Source organism: Hypanus sabinus, chromosome 2 (assembly GCF_030144855.1).
Source record: "Hypanus sabinus isolate sHypSab1 chromosome 2, sHypSab1.hap1, whole genome shotgun sequence".
NCBI classification, from domain to species: domain Eukaryota; kingdom Metazoa; phylum Chordata; class Chondrichthyes; order Myliobatiformes; family Dasyatidae; genus Hypanus; species Hypanus sabinus.
Window position 1 is genome coordinate 11,944,732 of NC_082707.1, and position 26,905 is coordinate 11,971,636.

At 43.5% G+C, this 26,905-nt stretch overlaps 1 protein-coding gene across 1 annotated transcript in view; it reads right to left on the reverse strand.

Moving 5' to 3' along the window:
- Positions 1 to 4,758: 4,758 nt before the first annotated feature.
- The window catches only part of LOC132402968 (extracellular calcium-sensing receptor-like), a 34,786-nt gene continuing 12,639 nt past the window's right edge, over positions 4,759 to 26,905 (reverse strand). The window contains exons 4-6 of the mRNA XM_059986143.1: positions 26,286 to 26,409; positions 24,575 to 25,478; positions 4,759 to 4,885 (exon numbers count right to left, since the gene is read on the reverse strand). Of these exons, the coding sequence (XP_059842126.1) occupies positions 4,759 to 4,885; positions 24,575 to 25,478; positions 26,286 to 26,409 (1,155 nt within the window). The remainder of the gene's footprint in view (positions 4,886 to 24,574; positions 25,479 to 26,285; positions 26,410 to 26,905) is intronic.

Sequence of the window (26,905 nt, forward strand, 5' to 3'; positions counted from 1 at the left end):
ATTTAGGGATCGGATAGCAGATGGGAAGAAACTATTCCTGAAACGCTGTGTCTGACTTTATGTTTTTCTACCCCCTACCCGTTGGTATGTCATAACCATGAATTCGGCAGTGCAGTAGATACAGCAATTTCGCTTGTGAATATTAACAGCTAATTATTATTTCATTATGTTATTATGTAACTCCATTCTTTACGTTGTAGTACTTATCGAGACTACCACACAGCACGGCAACGCTTCGCTTGTGAAATTAGACTGGCAAGTCTAGTGACTCTGAAGAGCGATATTCGATTTAAACTTATTTGTTCTTTTCAGCCGCAGTTTAAGCTTCGTTTTCCGTTTGAAAGAGCTCGCTAAATACCCTGCTGGGTATAGCGTTTATTGTTTTCTTTCCTTTCATCACTGTTCACATTAAATTCTGTGAACTATCGGCCGGCTTCAGAGTCTCTGACTCTGCACTTGGGACAACACCGAACCAGGTGAAATGAATTATCGAGCAAAAAATGGTGGACCCGATAGAGAAAGAGAGCTGCTGAACCTGGCCCTGAGATTCATTGGTCCGTTAGGAGACAATCTACAGACAGTGGAATCTGTCCTCAGTGAAGTTCCGAAGGCAATGAGGGGAGATAATCTTGTTACCACCAGCCCAGTCTCATTTGGAGGAATAGGCATCGTCGGTAGCCACATGGGCTAAACAGAGAACCGCAGACAATCGGACTCAGGAGTCTGCAATTGACGCACTCACGGCCACCTCCACGAACTTACTGTGAACAACCAAAATCAACTGACTGCCAAAAACGTTCTCGCCAACGCAAAAAAGTAGCTTCTGGCCATCTCAGCATTATGGTTAGGGTTAGGGCATATCTCGCGTTTTTCTTCCCTGCTGCCCAAACAGTCTCTGCGACTAATGCTCCCGCTCCAGCGCCCGGACCATATTGACTCCCATGGCCGTACAAAAACCAAGTTTTCCACAAGTAGGCAGATATGCTAATCCCAGCCTCGTTGTTTAAGTGATGACGCGCGAAAATTGGCGTACATGGTCAATCTTCTTGATGGAGCTGCACTCAGCCTTTTCGACGCTTTATGGGTGTAAGGATACCCCGGAACCCAGTCGTTCCGACATTTCGTGCAGGATTTAATGCGGGGTGTTTGTCTTCCAGTACGGGCTCAGCAAGTTGCCTACCGACTCCTATACCTGCACCAAGGCAGAAGAATGGTGAGAGCATAAGGATATAAATTATGTACCCTTGTAGTAGAGATTGGTTGCAATGAGAGATCTGTCATCACTGACTGACAGTGCTCCGGGTTCAGATCGCTGTCCGGGACGAGTGGGATAGTGTGCAGGACCAGATTATTTTGGCTATTCGAGTTGACGACCGGGAAAGAATGTTTCAAACTTCCTAGCACCATCTGAGCATTGTTGTTCCTCTTGCTCTCCTCGTCCCTCACGTCCCGGCATCCAGACGACGGAAGAGCCTTTGCAAGTAGAGCATATGCGCCTGTGTCAGGAGGAAACACAGCCGCGCCAGAGAATGGGTTTCTACCTCTATTCCTGTCCCATAACAAAATTACATAGACACACTGAAAACCTACATCAGAATCCAGGCCTTTCGGCCCACAAGGATCTGCCGAACATGTCCTTACCTTCAAAATTACCCGGTGTTACCCATAACTCTCTGTTTTTCTGAGCTCCCCCCACCTGTCCCGGAGTCTCGTAAAATACTCTATCTCATCTGCCTCCACCACCGTCTCCGGCAGCCCATTCCACGCATTCACCACTAGCTACGTAAAAAAATATACATCTACTCTGACATCTTGTTACCTACTTTCAAGCACTGTGAAACTGTGCTTTCTCGTGTCAGCCATATCAGCCCTGGGAAAAAGGCTTGACTATCCACACGATCAATGCCTCTCAGCAACTTATACACATCTATCAGGTAATCTCTCATCCTTCGCCGCTCCAAGGAAAAGGTGGCCGAATTCACTCAGCCTATTGTCATAAGGCATCTTCCCCAATCCAGTCAACGTCCTTCTAAATCTCCTCTGCACTCTTTCTATGATTTATACATCTTTCCTACAGTGAGGCGAACAGAACTGAGTGCAGGACTCCAAGAGGGATTCTGGCCAGGTTCCTGCATAGCTGCAACGTTATTCCTCGGTTCCCCATCTCAATCACGCGTTGATGAAGGCCACTGCATCTTATGTTTTCTTAACCATGGGGCCAATCTGCGCATTAGCTTTGAAAGCCCGATGGACCCTATAGATCATCCACCCTGTCAAGAGTCCTACAATTTATGCGATATTCTGTCATATTTGACCTGCCAAGATGAACCAACTCACACTTATCTATGTTGACCTCCATCTGCCATTTCTCAGCCCAGTTTTGCATCCTATGAATGTCCCGCTGTAATTTCTGATAGCCCAACATACCATTCCTCAACCTTTGTGTTATCAGCCAATTTAAAAACGCATCCTTATACTTCTTCATCCAGGTAATTTATAAAAATCACGACGAGCAGGGTTCCCTGATCAGACCTCAGAGGCACACCACTGGTGGACGACCTCCATGCAGAATGCAACCACTCTTTGACTTCTGTGTTCAAACCAGTTCTGAATGCCCAAAGCAATGTTCCCCTTAAACCCCATGACTCCTTACTTTCACAACAACCTTGAATGGGGTATCTTATCAAATGCGTTGCTGAATTCCATATACAGTACATCTACCGCTCTACCTTCATCAATGTGTTCAGTCACAACCTGAAAAAAAAATCAATCATGCTCGTAAGGCACGACCTGCCTTTGACCAAACCATGCTGACCATTCCTAATCAGATAATGTACTCATCAGTTGAACGGCGAGTATCAACGTAGTGTTCACGGACGGTTTCTTGAAAATAGCCTGTACGACAAGCCTCAAAAATGTGATTTCCATAAAAGTTTGGTGGCTCTGTGGGGCTATATACTTACTCCATCACGTGCTCAAATAACCCTAGCAAAATAGCAGCGGTTGCAGAGTGGCCTAAACCGTCTACGGTAAAACAGGTACAGCACTTCAAGAGGTTTGCGACCTTTTATCGCCGTTTCACCAGGAATTATAGCTCTATCGCGACCCCAATTAACACACTCAACAATAATACCTCGGCAGTATTTTATTCGACGGACAATGGCCACAAAGCATTTTCAGTGCTGAAGCGACGTTTCACAATTACTGCGCTACTGCAACACCCAGACCCACTCCAGCTAGTCCTTGACGAGAAATGCATCCGATGTAGGCATTAGAACTGTCCTCTCTCTGCAGTCGTCTGAGAAAAGCTGGCTGAATGGTTTTCTCCTTCTTACACTTCGCTTATTCTGACCTAGCAGAATTACAATTTTGGGATCTGGGAACTTCTGGCACTCACGTAGGCCCAGGAGGAATGGTGGCACTGGCTGGAGGGGTCAGAGTATGAAGTCTTGGTCTGGACAGATCTCAAGTACCTCTCCTGTATTCAGGATGCTAAGAGACTCAACTATCGTCAAACCCAGTGTATCCTCGTCTTCACGGGGTTCAATTTCATCTTCCCGGCAGTGTGAAATACAAAGACTCACTCTCTCTTCTGGCACTTCGACCGATCAGAGGACAATGCCAATCGAGAGTCCATTCTTCCTCGATCCTGTAGCGTTGCACTGTAATCTGGGGAATAGTGGCAGAGGTGAGTGCTGACCTAGAATCAGATCCAGCAGCGGATGGGGAACCTATGCTATGGTGCGTTCCAATCTGTGGGAAAGTGATCACTCGTGCCGTCTGGCTGGACATCCGGAAATTCAACGGGTACCGGAGTGTATGAAGAGAAAGTTTTGGTAGTCATCTATGCACTAGGGTGTCCACGAAGCCGTTTCTGCATGTCCCACCTGCGCATGGATCAAAACATCACGCCAGCGTCCTGCGGGTCTGTTGAATCCACATGTGAATCCGTACTGCTCTTCGTGTCGGCTTTCGGCAGATTTAATCACTGGTCTGCCCTCGTCTAATGGAAGCACTACCCGTTTTGGTCGTTGTTGATCACTTTTCCAAGGCTTCCCACTTCATTGCTTTCCCCAGTTTTCGGCTGCTGAGACTGCCAGACCTTTGCAAAATGCGTTCAGGCTCCATGGGTTTCTTGAAGACACGGTAACTGACCATGGACCACAGTTCACTTTGCGCTTTGGGAAGACTTTATACACTCTTGTAGGAATTATGGCTAGTCTCCCGTCTGTGTCCCATGCCCAATGCATGGCCAGACTGGGATAGTGAACTTGGAGTAGGAGACAACAATGCATCGCCTTAACTCTTCCAACTAGAAAAACTGGCGCTCCCAATTGGTTTGTGCAAAGATCGCCCACAATAACCTCCGGTCGTCCTCCACTGGTAAGTCCCCCTTTAAGTGTCAGAAGGGATTCCAGCTGCCGCTCGTCTGTGATCAGGAGATTGACGGAGGATTTTCTGCTGCTGAACTGCTGATCCAGCTCTTCAAGCACACCAGGAGTCGAGCCAGAGCTTCTCTGCTGCTCGCCCAGAAACAACATTCCCGCGAGGCTCATCGGCTCCATTGACAGAGAAGGTCATTCAAACCAAGAGATGACGTATAGTGGGCATCAAAGGATATTCCTGCAAAAGTCGCGAGCCGAAAATTGGCACTCTATGTGGGACCGTTAGTTGTGGAAAAGTCTGTCAACAAGTTTTGCTATAGTTGGCGTCTACAAAGATCACTAAAGGTATACTCAATATTCCTTTTTTCCCAGCTCAAGCGGTTACAAGCTGTCCGCGGGCCGCAGTCACCCCACCAGCTTCCTTCCCCGCCACCTTCTCCACCCGGTAGTTGGTTCTCTTGTCTATTCTGTGCTGCAGCTTCTGGGATCTCGCTTGGTACCTGGAAAGGTCCATTAACCAGTGAACAGGGAGAGGTATGGTCCAGAAGAATGTACTTGGATCCTGGCGAAGGGCGCCTTGGTCAAATCACTGATCTGGGACTTCCAGCGAACACAGGCCTGGGTCGCCTCGAAGGTTCCGCCTTAAGAGAGGGTCTCTGTCAAAATCACGAATTCGGCAGTACAGTGGATACCGCTATAGCGTATGTGAATATGCAACTGTCAACTAATTATTATTCCATTGTATGAGTATTTAACTCCATTCTTTTCGTCGTAATGTCTGTTGAGACATGGACACATCACAGCAACGCTTCGCTGCCTGTTTGCATTCGGCCATGCCGGAGAAATCGGACTGTTGATTCATCTGACTCTGAAGACTAGCAGTAAAGGATTTATATTTAGATGTCCTTTTCAGCTGAAAAGTAGGCTTCCTTTTCCATTTGAGAGTCTTAGTTAACAGTCCTATTTGGCCTTGCGTTTTGTTGTTTTCTTTTCCTTTTAACACGGCTTGCATCAATGTTTGTGCACTGTCAACCCGCTTTTCTGTCCCTTATTTTGCATTTAGGACAAATCCGAAACGGGTGATATGGCAACAGTGGGAAAAGTGCATATCTTGCCTGCTGCTGGTCCTTAATAATGGACGTTGCATTTCTGAGACAACGGTCTTTGAATGTTGTCCTGGGTAATTTGTAAGATAGTTCGCAAGATGGAACGAATACAGTTGCATCTCTCTGCACCTTTTTTCGGGTTGGCTCTGGTATGTTGCTCCGAAGTAGCTCGTGTGGTTTCGGGAAGTTAGACTAAAAAACCTTTTGTCTAGTTGTTCTTGCTAAATCATGACGCAAAAGGTACTAGGGTGAGTCTCTGCTTTTTTTGTACTTTTATGATTTGTTTAATTTCTTTTTCAGCTTTCCCTTGCGGTACTGTCTCTATAGCCCAACGGTTCTGTTCTATCGCCTATACTAAGAAGGCAATAAATTACTAAGAGCAATTCCCAACAGTACATCCCTCCTAGCATCATCCAACGCCTCAGGGGTTGGCTCTGCCACAAACCTACTAATCACAAACTCCATTTCTGTTGTTTTCCACTCACACAATTCGGCCGGGAATTTCGGCAGTGAAATCAACATGTCAATCAAGCCCCCAACAAATCTTATGGCTCCCAACATTTATTTGTTCATCTCCGGGACGAACGCCCAATTTTGTTCATATCCCGGACAAAGGCCACAGTTTTGTCAGATATCCCCTTACGGGCTAAACGACCAACAGTGATGAAAAACACCTTGGAGTCTGGTATTGCTATTAACAATCTTTTTTTTTCCCAATCATTTCTGTCTATCTGTACTCTCTTGACCCTGTAATTCTCTTTACACTTCTGTGATAATGATGCATCTGACTTTAGCTACTCCTTCTCAAATTCTAGGATGATTTCCGTCATCTTAATATCATTTACCCCAAACGAATCTTTTAATTTAAGCTCTATATAAATTCCCGATCATTGCACTTCACCCAATCCAGAGTAGATGATACTCTCATGACCTAACTAGGAGCTTCTCTATATTGCAATTTTGTAAGCAAATTAGAAAGCTTGCCCCTGGAATCTAGCGTCAGCCTGAATTCGCCAAACTAACTGCATATTGAAATTCATCATGACTATTGTCATATTAACCTTTTGGCATGCATTTTCAATCTTGGTTTTGTATTTGTAGAACACGTCCTTTGTGGATTCGTATACAACTTTCATCTGGCTGTTTGCATCCTTGCTGTTCCTTAGCTCTATTCTCAATAACTCAACACCTTCCGATCAAATATCTTCTTTTTCTAATTATTTTCTAAAGAACATAAACCTGTACTCTTTGTCTTCCTACCTGCCCTGTGCATTAAATATGCATCTTTTACATTAATCTCTGTCTTATTAACTTTGTCAGCCATGATTCAGTGATGCCTACAGTATCATACCCGTTCATCTACCTGATTCCTTATACTTCCAGCATTCAAATATAACACCTTCGATCCTGTTTCCACCCGTTTCGATTTTGTCCTTATTTTGCGTTTCGAGTCATACAAGTGACTGCACTTTTGCCGATCACCAGCTTCTCCCTGCTAGAAATATTAATACACAGTGCCTATTTGTAATCCAACTACTTCATGTTCAGCACTATCACTCCAGTCCCCATCTCACTGACAAAATAAATAAGCCATCTGGGCAACACTAGCCAACCTGAACACAAGAATATTGGACACCTTCGGGTTCCCTGCAAACGACCTTTTGCACTGTTCATTTTTTTCAGAAGTGTTCCTAATAGTCCACAAATCTGTACTTCTGTACCGAACACTAGTCCTTCAACCACACATTTACTTGCCAAATAATTCTATTCGCAACGGAATCTCAATCCAGTGAAATCTATCCTGGAGATCATGTTTTCCAGCTCTTTAAATAGCCCCCAGCAGTATCTCTTCACATTTTCTACCTCTTCATTGGTGTATCAAAATAGTTGCCAAGATGTGGGTTAGAGATATTGCAAAAGGAGCTGGAAAATACGCAATAGTGGCAATTGTGCTGGGAAACTGCGATATACACGAAGATTAGGGAAATCAGGTTAGTGTTGGACGGAAAGATATAGAATTTATTGAATGCATACGAGATGGATTTTTGTAGCTTCTTCTTCTTCGTTTTCTTCTTCTTCTTCTTCTTCTTCTTCTTCTTCTTTTTCTTCTTCTTCTTCAACAAAGTGGGGAAAGGGTATCTTATATTGTATGATGTGTAATAAACCAGATTTTATTAGCGAGTTTTACAGAAGGGATCCCTTAGGAATCAGTGATCATAATGCAATTGAGTTCATACTGCAGTTTGAAAGTAAGATGCATAATACATATGTGTCTGCATTGTAAGGGATAAGGAGAATTGCAGTCAATGTAGCGAAGTGTTGCCTCACCTAGAAGGACTGTATTGGTCCCAGAATGGGAGGAGGTGTAGGGACAGGTGTCGCACTTACATTTGCAGATACAGTGCCAGGTGGGAGATCTGTGGGGAGGGACGTATGGACCAGGCAGTCGCGAAGGGAAATATACCTGCAGAAAGCGGAGGTGGGTACAGAGGGAAAGATGTGCTTAGTGGTGGGAACCTGTTGACACTTGTCGGCAACACTTCACTTGTGATTCTGCAGGGGTCATCTGCTGCATCTGGTGCTCCTGGCGCGGCCTCCCCTACATGGGCGAGAACCGACGCAATTGGGGGACCACTTCGTCGAGCACCTCCGTTCCATCCGTCACAACAGACAGGATGTCCCGGTTGCCACCCGCTTCAACTCTGCTTCACATTCCCATTCAGATATGTCCATACATGTCCTCCTCTACTACCATGATGAGGTCAAAATCAGGTTGGAGAAGCAACACCTCATATACCGTCTGGGTAGTCTCCAGCCCCTTGGCATTTACATTGAATTCTCCAACCTCCTGTAATTCCCACCCTCTCCCTTTCCCCAGTCCAGTTGCACTCGACCTCTTCCTCCAGCTGCCTATCACCTCTCTCATGATTCTGCCTTCTTCTGCGACACATCATGCTTTCCCCTCACATTGCTTCCTCATTTTTCCTGCCTATCCCCTCGCTGCTTCCCCTCCCGCACCCCTTGATCTTTCCTTGTATTGGTTTTTCATCTGACACCTACCAGCCTTCTCCTTCCCACCCTCCCCCCGCATTGTCTTTATAGGACCGCTGCCCCCTCCCTCTTTAGACCTGACGAAGGGTCTCGGCCCAAATCCTTGTTTGCTCGTTTCCACGGTTGCCCCCCAACCTGCTGAGTTCGTCCAGCATGTTGTACGTGTTGCTTTGACCACAACATCTGCAGTGTATCTTTCGGCTCAGGGACAGGATTGGTTACGTCATGTGCAAGGTTTTAGATGTCCTTTAGAAAGGAGAGAGAGGGAGGTAAAAGAAATGAATGCGTGGCAGTGTGAATCAGAGAGTGTGACGGCTGCAGAAAAGGTAGGCGTCATGGAGGCATGGTCTACAGTGTCTGTGGGTGGCGTTTAGGAACAGGAAGGGGTCAATAACTGTGGATGGTGCTTTTAATGGGCCGCCCAATACTAACAGGGATATCGAGGAGCAGATAAGGAAACAGATCCTGGAAAGGTGCAATAATAACAGAGTTGTCATGATGGGAGATTTGAAATTCCCAAATATCGATGTACATCTCCTTAGAGCAAAGGGTTTAGATAGGTTGGAGTTTGGTATGTGTGTTCAGGAAGATTTCTTGACACAGTATGTAGATACGCCTACAAGATGAGAGGCTGTACTAGATTTGGTATTGGAAAATGAGCCTGGTCATGTTTCAAATCTCTTAGTGGGAGAGCATTTTGGAGATAGTGATCATAATTCTATGTCCTTTACAATGGCATTGGAGAAAGATAGGAACAGACAAGTAAGGAAAATCGTTTAATTGGAGGAAGGAGGATTATGCGAAAATTGGAGGCTTAAATTAGAAACAGATGTTCTCATAGAAAAGTATGGAAGAAATTGTCAAAAATTCAGGTGATTTTTGCGTAGAGTTCTGTAAAGGTAGGTTCCGATGAGACGGGGGAGTAAAGATATCGTACAGGAACAGTAGTGGACAAAGGCTGTAATAAATCTATTCAAGAAGAAAATAAAAGCTTACAAAAGGTTCAGAGAGCTAAGTACTATTAGAGATCTAGAAGACTATAAGGCTACTCGGAAGGAGCTTAAGAAGGATATTAAGAAAGAGAGAAGCGGCCATGAGAAGGCCTCAGCGGGTAGAATTAAGGAAAACCCCAAGGCATTCTACAAATATTGGAAGAGCAAGAGGAAACGACATTAAAGAATCGGACCTATCAAGGGTGACAGTGGGAAAGTGAATATGGAAATATCTGAGGTACTACATGAACCCTTTTCTTCAGTATTCACTATGGAAAAAGGATCTTAGTGATTGTAGTGATGGCTTGCAGCAGACCGAAAAGCTTGAGCATGTAGATATTCAGAAACAGGATGTGCTGGAGCTTTTGGAAAGTTGCCGGGACCGGACAAAATGTAGCCCAGGCTACTGTGGGAGGCGAGGGAGGAGATTTCTGAGCTTCTAACGTTGATCTTTGATCATCAATGTGAACAGGAGAGATTTTCGGAGGATTGGAGGATTGCGGAAGTTGCTCCTTTATTCAAAAAAGGTAGTGGAGATAGCGCAGGAAATTATAGACATGTGATTCTTAACTCCGTGGTTGGTAATTTGATGGAGATGATCATGAGAGGCGGGCGTAAATGAGCTTTTGGTGAGGTATATTGTGATTAAGAGTAGTCAGCATGACTTTTTTGAGGGCTGGTCTTGCCTTTGGAGCCTAATTGAGTTTTTGGAGGATGTGACTAAACACATAGATGAAGGAAGAGCAGTAGCTGTATTGTTCATGGATTTCAGCATGATTTTGTTAATGTATCCCATGCAAGGCTTATTGAAAAAGTAAGGAGGCATGCGATCCAAAAGGGCATTGCTTTGTGGATCCAGTACTGGCTTTCCCACAGAAGGCAACGTGTTTAGTGCGTGAAATGGGTTCCCGACACGTTGGTGGAGGCGGAGACGATAGGCTCTTATAAGAGGCTTTTAGATAGGCACATGGAGCTTAGTAAAATAGAATGCCATAGGTTAACCTAGTAATTACTGAGGTAGGGACATGTTCGGCACGTCTTTGTGGGCAGAAGTGCATTTATTGTGCTGTAGGATTTTTTAAAGGTTTTTTATTATGTTTTCTAACATCTGTTCAATTCTCACAGCTTCCGATATGACATCACCATTAGTCCTGGACAACTGTTTACTTTTCGGTTTTGGAGGATTTTCTGTTCATTTGTTGTAGCAGCGATCAGCCTCTCGTTTGCTTTCAATCCTCAGTCCAAAGTGCAGAGTTAGAAATTAAAAGAGACGCTCGAGATAACCGTGCGCCGCCTTGCCTCTTCCAAAAATGTGTGCTGGAGCTCCCAAATGGTTTGGACAGAGGTCGTCCACAATAACCACCGTTATTCCTTTCCGAGTATGCCGCCCTTTGATTGCCAGAATGGATTCCAGTCAACGATCTTCCCTCACCCGCAGATTGATATGGGTGTTACCGCTGCTGAACCCTTGATCCAGCACTACCAGCGTGCCTGGAGACGAGTAAGGGCCTCTCTGCTACCTACTCAGATGCAACGTTCCCGATAGAATGATCGGCTCTACCGACAGGTAATGCATTTTAAGACAGGTAGGAGGTCTCGATGGCATCATGTGAAATTCCTCGTAAAATCAAGAGCCGCAATTTGGTTCCATAGACAATCAGATATAGGAGCCAAGTAGGCAAAACGGACTATTGAGTCTGCTCTGTCATTCAATCATTTGTCTTCTGCCTGAAATCTTTGAATCCTCGGCTAAACTAGAAACTATCCATTTCTGCACAGATTTACCACCCTCGCTTCCTGTGTGCCTCCTGTGTCCACATTCAATTGCTCTGGTAAGATTCTCCAAGAGCAAGAAACTATTCAGATTCCACAAGATGGGAAGGGAGCGGTTAGGGAGCAAAGACAACTGGCCTTTTTGCATCCCATGACCCTGATCAGAGTGAAGTTACTTCTGGCTGACATCTCCCTTCTCTTGATCCTAAGATATTCATGAAAGTTTCTAGAGTTTCATGAAAGAATTATCCTTATTTTTCTTCCATTACTTCAGCCATCGATCTTCTCAGTTGGTGTACATTGGGAATACATTTATCAGCGTACATAAAATTTAGTGTTCCAGCATCATGTGATACAATTCTTACCCAGGGACGCATTTGAACCTTAATTCCAAAACTTATTCGAAAAGCCTGGGTTACTCAGTATTTTATTTGCCTTACCGCGTGTGTTTTAATTACTTGAATGTGTTTAGTCCATTGATGTGCTCCACAACACGTTTCCGGTCTGTAGTCGAGTGAGGAATTGATGGTAATTCAGTGACAACTTAGTCCCGCAGATCTGTATGAATGTGTTGGATCTTGAAAATTTCTTTCATTGCTGTGTTTAATACAAGTTTGAGTCCTCCATTTCGACTTTGCTGGACCATATTACCCGTGTTCTTGGAGAAAGCACAATTACTTTCACTGAGTCTTTTCCAGGCAATGATATCATTGTTGACACATTTGTCCGCTATACTGGCTCTGGAACACGACTGACCATGGTTGATGCCGCCGTAACGTAATACATTATTCCCTTCACGTTGAATTAAACTCGTAGCACGAAAGCATAATATCTGCTCTTATTTCCAGTTTATTTTCTATTTATTTCAAGTCCATATTTTGTATCTGTATTTCTAACCCATCCAGTCTAGATTCACAATTTTCTTTGGACTGAAATCGTCCGTCTTTTCTCAACCATTTTTGTTTCACGATTGGAGGAACAAACACTGGCTTATCTTCCCTTTCGTTTGATGTTTTGACAAAACTTCCCTGATTGTCTGGATGAGGGTCGAAAAATTCACCCTTTTGATAGGGCCTGTCCCCATCTTCTTTGAACAGATGTTCCATCCTCATGTCTTCCAAATCAGGGGTATCATATACATCAATTTTTATGTGCCGCTGGTGATAACATTCTTGTTTCTCCCTTGTCATTTTCAGGTGGATGATAATGTAACATCCACTTTTATCTGGAGAAGTCAGCACTTCCGGTACTGAAGGGTTTGCTTTATTTATAATTTCATAGAACGCTGCAGTCTTGGATTTAAAAATGAGGCATGAAAACTTCAGATAACGGCATTGTTTGGCGTAGTGTTGATGTCCTTTCTCTTAGAAACCTCTTCGCATTGAAGTCTGTGAACTATCGAGCCGCATCAGTGTCTCCCTCTTCGCACTTGGGATGTGCTTGCACATACTCAAAGATTGGAATTGAGAGGAAGATGCGATTACCAATACTAAAGAAATGGATTCAGACTTTATCAGCCAAACTATCTTAATCTCCAGGGAGGAGGTACCAGGAGCCCGAAGACACACATTCAGTGTTTCTGAACACACGAACTCTACCTCACTATTTTACTCACTTTTTGAACTAGTTTAGTGTTTTAAAATATTCGTATTGTAACTTGTGTTTTTTTCTTAAGGATTGCACTGCATTGTTGCAGCAGGATTTGCCAACTTTCACAGCATATTGTCTGTGATAATAATCCCTGAAATTGAAAACACCAGGAAATCTGCAGATGCTGGAAATTCAAGTAACACACACAAAATACTGATGGAACACAGCAGGCCATGCAGCATCTATAAGGAGAAGCGCTGTCGACGTTTCGGGCCGAGTCCTGACGAAAGTTTTCGGCCCGAAACGGCGACAGCACTTCTCCTTATAGATGCTGCCTAGCCTGCTGTGTTCCACCAGAAATCTTTGCTTGAAACTGTAATTCATCTTTTGGAGGGTTGTGGACTATGCTCGACAGTGTTGGCGTGATAAATACAAGAAGTAAGATCATCTTTGGTAAGGGTTTCAGCAAGAGGAGATATGCATCTTGAGGGTCATACTGATGACATGTTTAGTGGTTAAACATACATTTAAAGCAGGTAATCCCAGACTTTTTATGCTATGGACCAATACCGTCATAGGCAAAATGTCCGTGGAACCCAGCTTGGGAACTCCTGATCTAGAGTTGGGCCATATCTGAAGTAATTCATTTATTTCTGGTCGTCTACAGCAAGGATGCAGGTGTGTTAGAGAAGGGAAGAAGATGTTTACCAAGGCATTGCTTGGATTAGACTGCTTGAGTTAAAAGGAAAGTTCGGCAAGTCTTTTTTTAACCGAGAAAGAGGTGGTACCTGGAACGCACCGCCTGGGTTTGTGGTGGAGGTGTATATGACAAAGGTGTTCCAGGGTTCTTAGAAAGGCACCTGAATGTGCAGCGAGCAGACGGACAAGTTCCTGTATGCTGTGTTTGCAGACGGGATTAGCTTAGTTTTTGTTATACATTTAATTACTATTTACATAGGTTTGGCATGACACTGACAGCCCAATGACCTGTTCTTGTGCTGTTTTCCAGGTCGAAAAGGGTGCCACGGTTAATGGCGGTAAACACATAGGGAGATGGATTGCGGGACTTCAGTTTTGATTTAATGAGAACCAAGAAAAAAGGTTCAGCGGAACTAACATTTAGTTGTTGTAAATTGTCAACCGCGATTGGCAACATGACAGATCGGAAAGTGTGGTGGAGTTAAGCAAAACACCAAACATAGTCCATACAACATTACATCACAGTGTAAGCCTTCGGTCCACAATAATTGTGCTCACCTTTTAACCTATTCTAAGATCAATCTTAAGAGGTGGACATATGTCTTTTCCAAAGGAGGTGCAAGGTGTTCCTTTCCTCTGCTGGCCTGCAGCACTACATTTGGCAAGGTGTAGCACCTGCCTAGGTACGCTTCACCACCCACCCCTGCGGGTCAGGCTTACGTGAAAGCATGGGAACAGCAGCTGAAAGATAATATTTATAAGCAATGTATTGTTCCTGAGAGGGAATATCGTTTGTTACAGCAGCAACATTTAAAAACACATTTAGCGGTGTGCAGACGTAACTAATAATAAAGTACAGATAATAATATACGCAATAGTAAGGTAACAATCTGCAGTAATGCAATACTGTACAATAATAATTGTATCAGCAGTTGAAGTGTATCACTGAAGAATATTGATAATGGCAGATGTCACTTGACTTATATAAACATACAACCATATAACAATAACAGCATGGAGACAGGCCATCTCGGCCCTTCTAGTCCGTGCGGAACGCTTACTGTCATCAAGTATCACCGACTTGCACTCAGCTCATAACCATCCATTCCTTTCCTGTCCATATACCTATCCAAGTTTCCTTTAAAGGACAATATCGAACCTGCCTCCACCACTTCTACTGGAAGCTCGGTCCACCTAGCTACCACTCTCTGAGTAAAGAATTTCCCCCTCGTGTTACCCCTAAACATTCGTCCCCTAACTCTCAACTCATGTTCTCTTGTTTGAATCTCCCCTACTCTCAATGGGAAAAAAGCCTATCCCCCTCATAATTCAAAATCCCTGTATCAAATCCCCCCTCAACCTTCTACGCTCCTGAGAATAAAGACCTAACTTGTTCTGTAACTTCGGTGCTGAAACCATGGTAACATTATAGTAAATCTCTCTATACTCTGTCCAATTTGTTGACACCTTTCCTATAATGCCGTGACCAGAACTGTAGATAATACTCCACATTTGGCCTCACCAGTGCCTTGCGCAATTTTAACATTATACCCCAAATCCTATACTCAATGCTCCGATTTATAAAGGCCAGCATACCAAATGCTTTCTTCGCCAAACTATCCACATGAGATTCCACCTTTAGGAAACAGTGCACTACTATTCCTAGATTACACTATTCTACTGTATTCTTCAATGAACTATCATTTACCATGTATATCCTACTTGGATTATTCCTACAAAACTGCAACACTTTACACTTATCAGCATTAAACTCCATCTGCCATCGTTTAGCCCACTCTTCTAACAGGCCTAAATTTCTCTGCAAGCTCTGAAAACTTACTTCATTATCCACAACGCCACCTACCTTAGTACCATTTGCATACTTACTAATCCAATTTACCACCACATTATCCAGATCATTAATGTATATGAGAAACAATATTGGACCCAGTACAGATCCTTGAGGCACATTACTAGTTACCGGCCTCCACACTGACAAACAGTTATCCACCACTACTCGTCGGCATCTCCCATTCAGCCACTGTTAATTGCATTTCACTGCTTTAATAAAACTACCTGACAATTGAACAGTCCTAATTAACGTTCTGTATGGAACCTTGTCAAGACCTACTGAAGTCCCTATAGACAACATCCATTCTTTACCCTCGTCAACTTTCCTAGTAACGTCATCAAAGAATTCAATAAGGTTTGTCAAACATGACCTTCCAAGCACAAATCCATGTTTACTGTTCCTAATCAGTCCCTGTCTATCCAGGTAATTATATATACCATCTCTAAGAATATTTTCCATTACTTTACCCACCACTGACTTCAAACGTACAGGACGATAATTGGAAGGTTTACTCTTAGAACCCTTTTTATACTATGGAACCACATGAGCAATACGCCATTCCTCCGGCATCATCTCCGTTCTTAATTACATTTGAAATATTTCTGTCGGAGCCCCTGCTATTTCTACAGTAACTTCCCTTAAGGTCTTAGGGTGTATCCAGTCAGGACCGTGAGACTTATCCACTTTTATATTCTTTTAAAGCGTCACTACTTCTTCGATAAACATATTAGTTTGCATAACTACCCTAATTGTTTACCTTACCTTACACAATTAAATATCCTTCTCCTTCGTGAATACCGAGGAAAAGAAATTGTTCAAAATCTACACCATCTCTTTTGGCTTCACACTCTGATGGCCACTATGATTCTCTAAGCGACCAATTTTATCCCTCACTATCCTTTTGCTATTACTATAAATGTCGAAACCCTTTGGATTTATTTTCATCTTACTTGCCAAAGCAACGTCATGTCTTCTTTTAGCTTTTCTGATGTCTTTCTTAAGATTTTTTTTTACATTCTTTATATCCCTCGATCACCTTATTTACTCCACGCTGCCTATATTTATTGCATATCTCTCTCTTTTTCCGAACCAAGTTTCCAATATGCCTTGAAAACGATGGCTCTCTCAAAAGTTTAACCTTTCCTTTCCACCTGACAGGAACATAAAGATTCTGAACCCTGAAAATTCCACCTTTAAATGACATGTATTACATCTTTCCCATTAAACAAATTGTCCCAATCTACTCCTTCTAAATCCTTTCGCATCTCCTCAAAGTTAGCCTTTCACAAATCAAAAATCTCAACTGGGTCCAGACCTATCTTTCTCAATAATAATATTGAATCTAATGGCATTGTGATCACTGGACCCGAAGTGCTCCCCAAAACATACCTCCGTCATCTGATCTATCTAATTCCCTAACAGGAAATCCAACACTGCCTCTTCTCTAGTTGGTGCCTCCATGGATTGCAGCAAATAAAACCGAGAAAAAAACTATCGTGAAGACATTTTACAATCTCCGAACCATCCAGCCCTTTTGCAGAATGGGTTTCGCAGTCTATGTGTAGAAAATCAAAATCTCCCTCAATAACAACCTTGTGATTACTACAAATATCTGCTATCTCCTTACAAATTTGCTACTCCAATTTTCGCTCCCCATTAGGTGGTCTATAAAACCACCCTATAAGTGTTACAACACCTTTCCCATTCCTGCATTCCAGCCAAATCGCCTCCCTGGAAGAGCCCTGTAATGTATCCTGCCAAAGCACCGCTGTAATACATTCTCCGACATGCAGTGCAACGCCTCCCCTTCTTGCCCCTCCAATTCTATTGCACCTGAAGCAATGAAATCCAGGAATATCTATTGCCAATCACACCCCTCCTGCAACCATGTTTCACTTATAGCTACAACATCATATTTCCAGGTATCAATCCATGCTTTAAACTAATCCACCTTTCTTACAATGATCCGAGCATTAAAATAAATGCATTCAAGAAATTTTCCACCTCTGTTATTCCCTAACGGTATAAAGACACTGTCCAGAAGAAGGCAACTTAAATCCACTTCTCAGAAAAAAAAATACCAAGAACAATCACAGTCAATTACTACGATCATTACGTCATATGATGTGGCAAGTAATGATAATGTCATACGACACGGCATATAATGATGATGATGGAGATCGTTCTAACCCAACCCAACTCCATTGCCGTCGTTCATCACCCATGTCAATGCATTCCAGATGCCCATCTCTCAAAAATTCCCCATTCATATTTTCCAGCAATCACCTTAAAATGTTGTCCTCTGGTTTTAGCCATTTCAGACCTGGACAAATATCTCTAGCTATCGACACTATCTATGCCTCCTATCAGGTTGTACACATGTATCAAGTCTCCTCTCATTCTCCATTGCTTCAAAGAGGAGAAAAAAACACAAGCTTGCTCAATGTTTCCTCATACGACATGCTCTATAATCATGCCAGAATCCTTGCAAATCTCCTCTGTATCTTCTCTAAAACTTCTACATTCATCCTATAATGAGGTGACTGGATTTGAACAGCATACTTCAAATGTGGTCTAATCATGGTTTTACAGGGCTGCGACATTGCCTTCGGCTCGTGAACTTAATCCAGTAAATAATAACCATATAACCATATAACAATCACAGCACGGAAACAGGCCATCTCGGCCATCCTAGTCCGTGCCGAACTCTTAATCTCACCTAGTCCCTCCTACCCGCACTCAGCCCATAACCCTCCACTCCTTTCCTGTCCATATACCTATCCAATTTTACCTTAAATGACACAAATGAACTGGCCTCTACTACTTCTTCAGGAAGCTCATTCCACACAGCTATCACTCTCTGAGTAAAGAAATACCCCCTCGTGTTTCCCTTAAACTTCTGCCCCCTAACTCTCAAATCATGTCCTCTAGTTTGAATCTCCCCTACACTCAATGGAAACAGCCTATTCACGTCAACTCTATCTATCCCTCTCAAAATTTTAAATACCTCGATCAAATCCCCCCTCAACCTTCTTCGCTCCAATGAATAGAGACCTAACTTGTTCAACCTTTCACTGTAACTTAAGTGCTGAAACCCAGGTAACATCCTAGTAAATCGTCTCTGCACTCTCTCTAATTTATTGATATCTTTCCTATAATTCGGTGACCAGAACTGCACACAATATTCCAAATTTGGCCTTACCAATGCCTTGTACAATTTTAACATTACATCCCAACTTCTGTACTCAATGCTTTGGTTTATAAAGGCCAGCGTTCCAAAAGCCTTCTTCACCACCCTATCTACATGAGACTCCACCTTCAGGGAACTATGTACTGTTATTCCTAGATCTCTCTGTTCCTCTGCATTCCTCAATGCCCTACCATTTACCCTATATGTTCTATTTGGATTATTCCTGCCAAAATGTAGAACCTCACACTTCTCAGCATTAAACTCCATCTGCCAACGTTCAGCCTATTCTTCTAAACGGCATAAATCTCCCTGCAAGCTTTGAAAACCCATCACATTATCCACAACACCTCCTACCTTAGTATCATCGGCATATTTACTAATCCAATATACCACCCCATCATCCAGATCATTTATGTATATTACAAACAACATTGGGCCCAAAACAGATCCCCGAGGCACACCGCTAGTCACCGGCCTCCATCCCGATAAACAGTTATCCACCACTACTCTCTGGCATCTCCCATCTAGCCACTGTTGAGTCCATTTTATTACTCCAGCATTAATACCTAACGACGGAACCTTCTTAACTAACCTTTCATGTGGAACTTTTCAAAGGCTTTGCTGAAGACCATATAGACTACATCCACTGCCTTACCCTCGTCAACATTCCTCGTAACTTCTTCAAAAAGTTAAATAAGGTTTGTCAAACATAACCTTCCACGCACAAATCCATGCTGGCTACTCCTAATCAGATCCTGTCTAACCAGATAATTATAAATACTCTCTCTAAGAATACCTTCCATTAGTTTACCCAACACTGATGTCAAACTGACAGGTCTATAATTGCTAGGCTTACTTCTAGAACCCTTTTTAAACAATGGAACCACATGAGCAATACGCCAATCCTCCGGCACAATCCCCGTTTCTAATGACATCTTAAAGATCTCCGTCAGAGCTCCTGTTATTTCTACACAAACTTCCCTCAAGGTCCTGGGGAACATCCTGTCAGGACCCGGAGATTTATCCACTTTTAAATTTCTTAAAAGCGCCAGTATTTCCACCTCTTTAATTGTCATAGGTTCCATAACTTCCTTACTTGTTTCCCACACCTTACACAATTCAATACCCTTCTCCTTAGTGAATACCGAAGAGAAGAAATCGTTCAAAATCTCTCCCATCTCCCTCGGCTCCACACATAGCTGACCACTCTGATTTTCCAAGGGGCCAATTTTATCCGTCACTATCCTCTTGTTTTTAATATAACTGTAGAAACCTTTCGGATTTACTTTCACCTTATTTGCCAAACCAACCTCTATCTTCTTTTAGCTTTTCTAATCTCTTTCTAAAGATTCCTTTTACATTCTTCATATTCCTCGAGCAATTCCTTTACTCCATGCTGCCTATATCTATTGTAGACATCCCTCTTTTTTCGAACCAAATTTCTAATATCCCTTGAAAACCATGGTGCTTTCAAACCCTTAACCTTTCCTTTCAACCTAACAGGAACATGAAGATTCTGTACCCTCATAATTTCACCCTTAAATGACCTCCATTTCTCTATTACATCCTTCCCATAAAACAACTTGACCCAATCCACTCTCTCTAAATCCCTTCGCATCTCCTCAAAGTTAGCCTTTCTCCAATCAAAAATCTCAACTCTAGCTCCTGTCCTGTCCTTCTCCATAATTATATTGAAGCTAATGCTATTGTGATCACTGGACCCAAAGTGCTCCCCAACACATACATCTGTCAGCTGACCTATCGCATTCCCTAATAGGAGATCCAACACTGCCCCGTCTCTAGTCGGTACTTCTATGTATTGTTGCAAAAAACTATCCTGCACACATTTCTCAAACTCTAAACCATCCAGCCCTTTTACAGAATGAGCTTCCCAGTCTACGTGTGGAAAATTAAAATCTCCCACAATCACCACCTTGTGTTTACTACAAATATCTGCTATCTCCTTACACATTTGCTCTTCCAACTCACGCTCCCCATCAGGTGGCCTATAATACTCTCCTATCAGTGTCACTACACCTTTCCCATTCCTCAATTCCACCCTAAGAGCCTCCCTAGAGGAGCTCTCTAATCTGTCCTTCCAAGCACCGCCATAGGATTTTCTCGGACAAGCAATGCAACACCTCCTCCTCTGGCCCCTCCTACTCTATCACACCTGAAGAAACTAAATCCAGGAATATTTAGTTGCCAATCACACCCTTCCTGCAACCATGTTTCACTAATAGCTACAACATCATAATTCCAGGTATCAATCCACGCTTTAAGCTCATCCACCTTTCTTACAATGCTCCTAGCATTAAAATAGATACATTTAAGATACTCTCCACCTCCTCCTCTCTTTTCATCCCTAACAATGCATTCAAATTTATTATCCTTTTCTTTCTTCTCCCCTATATCTTCGGGCTGAGCACATCCCTTCTCCATCACCTGCATTTCCTCCCTCACACACTGTCTCTTTACTTGCTCTACTGGTGAACTAACCTCCTCTCCCATAGTTTCCTCAAAGTGATTCCCGCCCCCCCCCCACTATCACCTTACTAGTTTAAAGTCTGCCCTGTAGCCCTAGCAAACTTCCCCGCTAGGATATTGGTCCCCCCAGGATTCAAGTGTAACCCATCCTTCTTGAACAGGTCACGTCTGCCCCAGAAGAGGTCCCAATGATCCAGAAACTGGAATCCCTGTCCCCTGCCCGAATCCCACAACCACGCATTCATCCTCCACCTAATTCCATTTCTACTCTCACTGTCGCGTGGCACAGGCAGTAAACCCGAGAATACTACCTTTGTGGTCCTTCTTCTTAACTGCCTTCCTAACTCCCTATACTCCTGTTTCAGGACCTCTTCCCCCTTCCTACCTATGTCCTTGGTACCTACATGTATCACGACCTCTGGCTCCTCACCCTCCCACTTCAGGATATCTTGGACGCGATCAGAAACGTCCCGAACCCTGGCACCAAGGAAGCAAATTACCATCCGGGACTACCGATCACCTCCACAGAACCGCCTGTCTGAACCCCTGACTATCGAGTCCCCTATTACTATGGTCCTCTTTCTTCTATCCCTACCCTTCTGAGCTACAGGGCCGTCCTCTGTGCCGGAGGCCCGGCCACTGTCACTTCCACCAGGTAGGCTGTCCCCCCCAACAGTACTCTAACATGAGTACTTATTGTCAAGGGGGACAGTCACTGGGGTACTCTCTAGTACCTGCCTCTCCCCCTTCCTGACCGTGACCCACCTATCTGCCTCCCGTGGCCCCGGAGTGACCACCTGCCTGTAACTCCTCTCAATCACCTCCTCTCTCTCCCTGACCAGGCGAAGGTCATCGAGGTGCAGCTGCAGTTCCCTATCTCGGTCCTTCAGGAGCTGCAGTTCGGTGCACCTGGCGCACATGTGGACGTCCGGGAGGCTCGGAGACTCCAGGACCTCCCACATCCGACACCGAGAACAACAAGCTGCCCTCACACTCATACTTCCCAAATAACTGACAATCACAAGAACTAAAAGATAAGCCTACTGTGCCCTCTTCCGCCTAAGCATTCTGATCCCAAGCCCTACACTCTGCTCCTGGCGCACTCCGCTGCCCGCTTCTTAAGGCTGCGTTCTTTTTATATCTTCCCTCCTTCCCAGGCCTCCTTCACGCGCCTGCGCAGTCCCGCCTCTCAGAACTCCGATCTGAGACGCAATTGGACAATTTGAAAATGGCCGCCGCCGCACTTCCTCTCAAAGCCTCGCTGTCCTCTTCCAAAAGAGAACTACCTCACTCAGTCTTCTCCTTATGAAGGCGAACACACCGTATATCTTCCTAACAATCCCTCTTAACAACTTAGGTGATAATTTTGAGGGATCTATGGTCGGGATGCCTCTGTTCCTCTACTTTCTACTGCCCATTGCAGTGATGGTCGCTCTTTGGGCTCTCGAACCTTCAATTCCTGTCCCATCCATGTACCTAGTTAAATTTCTCATGAATATTGTAATAGACGCCGCCTGCATAACATACGTAGACGGTTCGCTCCATGCGCTCATAACATTCTGAATGAAGAACTTCGGCCTCATATTCCCTAAAATATTTAAGTTTTCTCACTTAACTCATGGCATCAACTCGACTTGTAGCCTCACCCAAACTAACAGTAAGGAGCCTGCTTATATTGATCCTTTCGATTTTGTTTCTGTATTGTTCTAGACTTCCCAACATTTGGATTTTGGAGAGTAACTCAAAGCTAGAGAGCATTAACTATTAATATATTTAACACATATGATTGAATATGATTGAATTCATATTGCGATTTGAGAGTGAGAAGCATAAGTTTCCTGTATTGGTATCACAACTGTAGTAAAGGAATTGCAAGAGCATGAGAGAGGATCTTACACAGGTGAAATAGAGGGGGATACCGGCGGAATGACTGCAGAACAGAGTTGCCTGAAGATACAGGGAATAGTTGACAGGACGCAGGACAGATTTGTCACACAAAAAATACAGTATTAAAAGACAAAGGTGGGCAACCGTGGTTGACATGCGAATTTAAGAGCAGGTACGTTATGCAGCAAATGTACAGGGACATGGTGAGACCGCACCTGGTGTACTTCAGACAGTCCTGATCTCCATACTTGAGGAAGGATAAACTGGCTTTGGACGCGGTGCAGAGGAGGTGCAACAGGTTGCTTCCACAGATGAGAGGGTTAGGCTATGAGGAGAGTTTGAGTCGCCTGGTACGGTACTCGCTGAAATTCGTAAGAATTCTTAGAGATCTTAGAGAAACATATATCATTAAGGATGGGGTAGTTAAAATAGACGCACAGAAGATTATTTTTCCCACTGGTCGGTGAGTCAAGAATGCGGGATATAGCCTCAAGATTTGGGGAATTAGATTTAGGACGGAGTTGAGGAGGAACTGATTTTCCCAACACGTGCAGAATTTGTGGAATTCTATACCCAATGAAGGCTTGGAGGCTGCCACAGCATATATAATTGAGACACGCTTGGCTAGATTTTTGAATAGTAGGGTAATTACGGGTCGCACGGAAAAGACAGGTAGTTGGATAGGAGTCAATGGCAGTATCACCCATGATCTTATTGAATGGTGGAGCAGGATCAACGGGCATCATGGTCTTCTCTTGCTCATTTTCTTGTGTACTTATGCCCATGACAGGGCATATAAGATAACAAAGGCGTGTAGGAATAAAATGTTTGGGAATCTTTTAAAATTCAACAAAAAATACAACCAAAAAGCTACAGGAAAGGATAAGGAATAGGTTACCACAGGCATGCCGTTGGGAGCATGTAAGACGGAGAATGACAGATCTTTGTTTGTCGCCGTCATCAAGTGTTACAGGGAGAAGGCCGGGGAGTGGGACTGAGGAAGTTAAAAAACTCATCAGCCATATTTGAAATGGCAGAGGTTACTCAATGGGCCGAATGGCCTAATTCTGCTCCAGTGTCTTACGTTCTTGTGGTCTTATGGTATAAGTATCTTCAGCTGTACCAAGTAAATATTTTTCAAGGGAACAGTGGCATTACACTCTTTGTACATTGTTTAACCGGTAGCAGCTGTTCAATGTCTCTTTTCATGGCCTCAGTCACCAATATGTCTAGCGATTCAATCGTTAAAGTCATTCCATCAGTCGAAATTACATTCCCTATAAGCCATAGCGAACTGGTCTTCACCTTACAGGTGTCTTTCACGTGACGAATCAGTGTATTAAACAAGAATAATAAAGCTTCTAAATACTGAAGACCTCAACGCACCACAAATTTTCTCAGTATTATTTATTCAAAGTATCGATTACTATGTTGAGACATCAAAAAGGCATCAATTGCTGAGACATCAAATGATTCAATCTCGCTTTTAAAAAGCGGGGATGCGCACTTTAATGCGACAATAATATTTTAATTTTATATTTTAATGCGACGCTAGTAGTTACAGTGAAGTCCCTTTAGTCATCATATGCTTTTTTGTATTAATCTCCGGTTTTAGTAAGATAATGTAACATTTCGGTGCAAAAATGCAGACGAGCAGACCGAAGCTCGATGCCCAAATGGCGAACACTTCTACAGCCACAGTGTACTTTCCTGGAGAGCTCACGTAAGCTGGAATAAAGGTTATCCAAACCGCACAAAATATCAGCATGCTGAAGGTGATGTACTTTGCGTCGTTGAAACTGTCTGGGAGTTTTCGGGCAAGGAATGCTAGCACTAAACAGACAATGGATAACAAAGCGATATAGCACGAAACTACGTAAAAGGCGGTCAATGAGCCCACGTCGCATTCCAGAATAATGATGTCTCTATAATGGCTCATGTTTTTAAGGGGGTAGGGTGGTGACACGCTCAGCCAGAAAATGCAAACTACGCTTTGCAAAAATGTAAGGACGAAGACGCCCAAACGTTGCTGTGTCGGTCCGAAACAACTCATCATGCTACTATTGGGTAAGGTTGCTTTAAAGGCGACAACGACAATGATAGTTTTGCCCAAGATGCAGGAAATGCAGAGAACGAACACAATTCCAAAAGCCGTGCGGCGCAACATGCAAGACCAGTTGGTAGGTTCTCCAATGAACGCGAGTGAGCAAATAAAGCAAAGCAGGAGGGCGAAGAGAAGTAGAAAGCTCAGCTCCGAGTTGTTCGCTTTGACCATGGGAGTTTCTCTATTCCGATAGAAAATGACAGCGGTGCCCAAAGTAAAACAGACTCCCACGATAGCAAGCGCCACTAATACAAACCCCAGAACTTCTCCAAAGGAAAGAAACTCAACCTTTTTGAGAACACATTGTGTGTTTCCCTGATTGGACCAGTACTCCGAAGGGCACTGGATGCAATCCGTGGAATCTGAAAAAAATTAATACGAAATATGATATGACCACATTTTTGTTCAAGATTGATAAGATTCAAGATGATTTAAATTCAGTTCTGGTACACACGTGCGCAGGAGAATGATGCAGCATGAAAAAGTATATAATGCATAACACAATAATTAGGGAACAAATATATATATTTATATTTATGCTATAAATAAATCGATTTTACATACGAGTGCCTGTACAGAAAATGGCTCTGGTAGGAAATTATAACGTAGTGGGTTGAGCAGTGTGGATTGTTGGGTTAGTGGGTAGAAGTTTTGATCAGATTTACTGCTTGGAAAGGTAATTACTTTTGAGTATGGTCGTGCCGGCGCGGTCACGGCACATAATGAAGGTAATGATGGTCCAGAGCGGAAGTTACTCAGATTCTTAATTGAAAAGAGTAGTACAGACAGTACATTCACAAGGTGAGCAGTACCATTCTTCATGTTAATAGGCCTTTGTCACTCCTTCTTGTATGTACAAATAGCCTTGATGGAGGCCAGCTTCAAGCCGTTGATGCGAAGGGTAGTTTTGATTACATCCTGTAGCGTTTCCTTTCCGCCTGTAAAGCAGCGGCTATAGATCTGTACAAAGATGTGACTATAGATGTTCATAGTCGAGGTCCCTCAGACTGCACAGAATATAAAGGTGTAGTGCCTCTTACGATTCTATAGAATGTGCTCAGAGACGATATGATGTTTGTGCGCTTTGTGCTCTCTCAGGAGGTTGGATCTGCTCGCAGCTTCAGCTGCTATGCCGGTGACATGAATTATGTTGTACGTCGTGCACTTACCAGTGACGTTGCTGATTTCACCAGCGGCGCATTCTGCGCAGTCAAAACAACATATCGGCTGCCCTTTCCGGCTTACTTTTCTTGTCCCTGGCAGACAAGGTTCAGAGCAAACTGCTCGTGGGATCTGAAACAATGGGAAACATTCAGACAGCATCCATTGGACATATAAATACACCCGTTAAGTATAAGTAACAGCTGATTAATAATTTAATTCAACCTTATAAGTGGGAGAAAAGTAGATGACAGGGAATGTTGAACTATATCATTTATTAGGAATACTAAATGTGAGTGAGGTGAAGCAATAAACGAGGTTAGCTAAAATTTCTGCTTGGTGAAATGAGCAACAGGTGCGTTACACCTCCCAAGAGAGAAAATCGATTCTGAAATTCCAAATCACCAATGCTTCGGTGCAGCAATTAAATGAGACCATATTAACCAAAATACACAGGAGCAGAATGACGCAATTTGACCAATCTTCTCTGCTCCGCACGTCAATCATACCAGTTCCTTTTCTCCCCTCTTCAGCCTCACACCCCTGCCTTCTCCCCGTCATGCTTGAGGCCGGGTAAAAACAAGAACGTATTGTGCTCCACCTTAGATATACCCAACTACCCGGCCTT